The sequence below is a fragment of the Cibotium barometz genome, chromosome 9 (assembly GCF_041138505.1).
Source record: "Cibotium barometz isolate CiBa-2024 chromosome 9, ASM4113850v1, whole genome shotgun sequence".
Taxonomy (NCBI): Eukaryota; Viridiplantae; Streptophyta; class Polypodiopsida; order Cyatheales; family Cibotiaceae; genus Cibotium; species Cibotium barometz.
The window spans coordinates 53,439,283-53,443,686 of NC_141054.1; the positions used below are offsets into that span (position 1 = coordinate 53,439,283).

General features: G+C 43.7%; 1 protein-coding gene across 1 annotated transcript; it reads left to right on the plus strand.

The window, feature by feature from the left end:
- The first annotated feature begins 1,934 nt into the window (after positions 1–1,934).
- On the plus strand, positions 1,935–4,146 carry LOC147635704 (uncharacterized). Its single transcript, XM_086803101.1, has one exon. The coding sequence runs from the start codon at positions 2,008–2,010 to the stop codon at positions 3,556–3,558; it is 1,551 nt and encodes a 516-aa protein (XP_086659227.1). The 5' UTR covers positions 1,935–2,007; the 3' UTR covers positions 3,559–4,146.
- The last annotated feature ends 258 nt before the right edge of the window (positions 4,147–4,404 follow it).

The following is a 4,404-nucleotide window of genomic DNA, read 5'->3' on the forward strand; positions in this document are numbered from 1 at the left end:
TGAACATAAGCTCCTCACAAGCGTGCACGCGCACGCGCATGTGCGCATGCACACACACACACACACACACACAAGAGTAAACAAGCACACAAGAGGTATGGTCGGCTGAATGTTTTTCTATTATCTTCTCTTCTCTACAACCATAAGATATAGATAAGAGTACATACTGTAAGGGAGATACTCGCCTACTAAAACATACAAAGGTCAGTCCATAGTATGAACTCGACCACATAAGCTAGCCTTATAACTATGCTATAACTCTAGCAAACCAAAATGGCTATCATATAACTTGTAAACCACTAGTGACATATCACCCATAATCTTACCAATCATGCCAATGGCATAAGTGTGGAGCTTTCATCTTGGCGTGTCACACATATCCACACTAGTTGAGCTTGATATATCGCACATCTGTTTAGAGGATATGATTACTATGTTTAACTTAATGTGTTGGCAAGAATACTAAGTTAGCGCTACAAATTGTAGATATGGCATACAAGATGAAACTAGAGTCCACCTAGTGTTTTATATTAGAAAGTTGAAACTAGTCTTCATGAGGGAAATGATTTAGTTAATGGAGTGAGTGCTTTTTTCTAGGAGCATTATCACACACAACATCATGAACCTCATAGGATCCTCGATAGAAGAGAGAAATCAAACTCTTTGAGAGATTCTAGTAGCCTAGAGAAGTTATCCTTTGTCAAATGCTATTTGGGAAGTTGAGTTGCGACATAATCTATTATTATGATGATTCCTAGTTAAGTGAGTGAAACTAATAGAAGGACTTGTCCTTGGGGAGGAAAAAAAGACAATGCTCCAAAGGGATTCACCACTAAGAGAGAAAATATAGATTTTGTGCTTTGAAAATCAAGGAGCACTAAGAGAGAAAATATAGATTTTATCCCTTGAAAATCAAGACAATAACAAATTTTAATATGGCATTTTTAAAATTTAGTCCAGAAAAAATATGGCATTGGAGCATTATGAATATGAAATCCTTCCTAGAAAAAAGGAATAGAGTACTAGGAATATAAAACTACCCAATGAACATATATTTACAAGTCTGGGTAAGTTTGCAACTTCATTTTTGGGGCTACTACTACAATTGGAATATCACGAAGGTGTTAGAAAAAGAAAGTAATGATTGTGATATGAAAATACTTTTAAAACTGGAGCAACCCGAGTTTAGTGTAGTTTGCACTACATATTTTGAAAAATACCTTTAAATTTGAAACTTGAAGGTACAAATACCTCTAGATTTTGAACAAAAACCTTCAAATTTGAAGATTTTTCTTTACATTCACAATTTTTACAGGAAGGTTTTCCACTTTTTGAGAAAATACTTTTTTTCGAACAATGGCCTGGACATTGTAAAATGGATAGTCAGTATACTTGAAGGTAGGCACGTACGTGCCGATATATATATATAAATAAAAGCTTTCATCATAATTGCAAAAGGCGATGGAATTGGTAAAATCCTTTTGCGGGTTATACTCTCGAGAAATGCAGGTAGGTAGATACCTTTCATTGGCGCATCGAGCAGGGGACTGCAATCCGTAGATATGGATGGAAATAGTGCATTAGTGCTCTCTAATCCATGCTGCATGCATTTGTTGCTGTTGGCAATGCTGGGTTGGGCGCTAATTTCCGTGCACGGCTCACTGATGGTGCCGCCTAGCTCTAATTAAATAAGAGCTCGGACTGCTAGCTTGCAGAAGCCTTACTTAAGTTAACTGAGCATAATTAGGTCTCTTCCTCGCTTAATTAATCTAATTGAGTGTAGACCCGCTTAATCACTACTGCTTTGCTTGACGCGTCGAGAAACTTCTCTACTTTGGTTACATCGTAACCCTTTCCTAATGGCGATAATCAATGTTATTAACAAACTTGATCAGCACTAAGCTGGCCTAATCCGGATTATTATTGCGGCTCTGAAGAAGAAACCCTCCGGGGTACTGCGCTTTTATTTCACCCACTGCTTTGCTCGCGTTTCTTTTCTCCATAGCTATGGCTACACAGCTAACTCAAGCTTTCACCTTCTTGAGAGACCATCCAAAGGTGTCTTGCTTGCTTCTGCTTCTTCTCACGCCTCCCCTCTTCCGCATCCTGGTCTACTTCACACCCCTCCTCCTCTCCACAGCTCTCTGTGTGTTTGCTCTCATCAGCTTGAGCCCATATGTGACCGCGACGGACGCAGAGGTGGAGAGGCAGTCCAAGTTGGGAGCAAGGTCAGAGGCAAATGCACAGCTGGAGAACTGCAAGAGTGAAAGGTTAGTAGAGACTGCCAGGGCCACCATTGCTTCTCCTAGTTCTTCTTCAGCAAGTGTAGCATCAGAGAACTCATGGCTCAGCTGGATGAAGGGGCTCAATGACATCGGTAAAGCTTGGATGGAAAGCAAATTGAGAGAGGAGGGCCTTGCCCTCTCCGAGCCAGCCAACAGAGAAACCCTTCTAGCCCTCATCGAAGGGTCGTTTGCCGAGCTCGTCACTGCCAAAGACAACCCACTTGAGCTTTTCTCTCCCACGAGAGACCACAGTGCAGAGGCAGGTGCAGGTGCAGGGGACGCCATGCATGCCTCACAAACCCAAGAAATAGAGGAATTAAATGTGCCTACTGAGGCTTGTGGAGGTGTGTTTGAGGGCTTCATGATCACGCAGGCAGACAGTGGGATTCTTAGTGTTGGTGGAGTTGACGACGATGAAAGCAACATTGTGGGGGTGAGAGAAAGCCAGGTAGTCGAGCAAGAATGTGGCGGGGAGATGGCAAGTATGCAGAGTCTACCACGAAGGGTTGTTGATGCGAATGCAGTATCACAGGATCATTGTACTGATAATGCTGCAAAGGGAAGAGTGAAACAAGCAGCCTACGAGTACGAGAGCTTATCATCAGCTGATGGCCTTGCGAAACCCGCAGCTACGGTGACAAGAACCCCTCTCAAAGCTTCGACAAGCAAGCTTCTAGAAGCATCCAGAAGGATCTTTAACAAGGAGGAAAGCAGAGCTATGGTAAACAGAACCTCGTCGGAATCCCCGGCAAGCTGCAAGCTCCAGCCAGAAGCATCTGCAGCAGGAAGCATGGACTCAGTAAGCAAATCAGCCGAGTTAACGTCTACTAGCAGTGGTGCCCCACTGAAAACCCCTACAAGAAAGCTTGCAGAAGGGCCTAGAACCACCTTAAGCAAGGACGAGTCCAAAGCTGCGATGCTTGCAGCAGCAGCAGCTATAACCCCGTTGCAGGAAGCTCCAAGAAGCAAGCAGCTTCAGCCAGAAGCGCCCAGAAGCGCAGCAAACAAGGTGGGCGAAAGCAATCAAGATGGGGTGATGGATGATGGGCCCAAGTTTGACGATGACCTGCAAGTCGAGGAGGCCCAGGCGCTTGTGAGGAGTGAGCTGAAAATGCTGGAGATGGAGATTGAAGAGGTGGCTGCAAAGCTGCCCAAGCTGGACGAGTTTCTCACGTACAAGAAGACCCCTAGCCGCATGAAGAGAGAAGGTACTCCTGCAACAGCAACAGCAGCTGCAGCAAGCTCTCCTCTCTTCCCAGCTTTCAACAAGTGATCTCAACCCATGCAGAAATCGGTTGTTATCAGAGTAGTAGTACACGGAATTACCAGCTGGTATGTTTTGCTCGGCTTCCACACAGTTTTGTCTAAGCCTTTCTTTTTGTTTTGGCAGAAGGACCTCTTCTGATGGCTGCCATGCTTCAAGCAGCACCATTACTCGTATATAGTGCTTGTTTTGTCGAGCTTATATATCTATGTAGTGTTAGTGCTGAGGCTCCCCAGCCACATGCCTTGCCTTGCCTTGGTAGGCTCTTGTGCTGGTTGGGTTGTTGTAGGTTCTCCATAGAGGACTTGTCGACTTGTGGGGTGATGTGCCTCTCATTTTGATACACTCTAATCAAAAAAGCCCCGACTCTTCTTCGCTGTATAATGTTTACCATCTTTTCAACTGTCCATCCCTTGTCACTAGATGCCAATAGTGGTGTAGAGAGAGAGAAAGCCTGCAAAAGATTCTAATTTGGGTCATTTTGTTTTCTCAACGACCAGAGTCCTACTATGGAGTAATAATAACCAAATCCTATGTCTTTGTGGTTGGTGACGATGTAACTTTAGCAAGGGTTGATTGATAATATGTATTATTACCCATATATTTAGCAACTTGATGATATGTATTATTATCCATATATTTTGCAAGGGCTGACGACTCTATCGATTTGTAGTTGGTTGGTCTCTTCAATGTTTTAAATCTTGTTCATTACTGGCTCATTCTAAATTATTTATGCTACATCCAATTGTCCCCCCCCCCCCCCCCCCGCTCCCTCCCTCCCTCCCTCTTTTTTTTCCCTGTGTTACCCAACTAGGCAAGTTGTAAGGGAGCTTAGAGAAGAGTTTAACATAGATA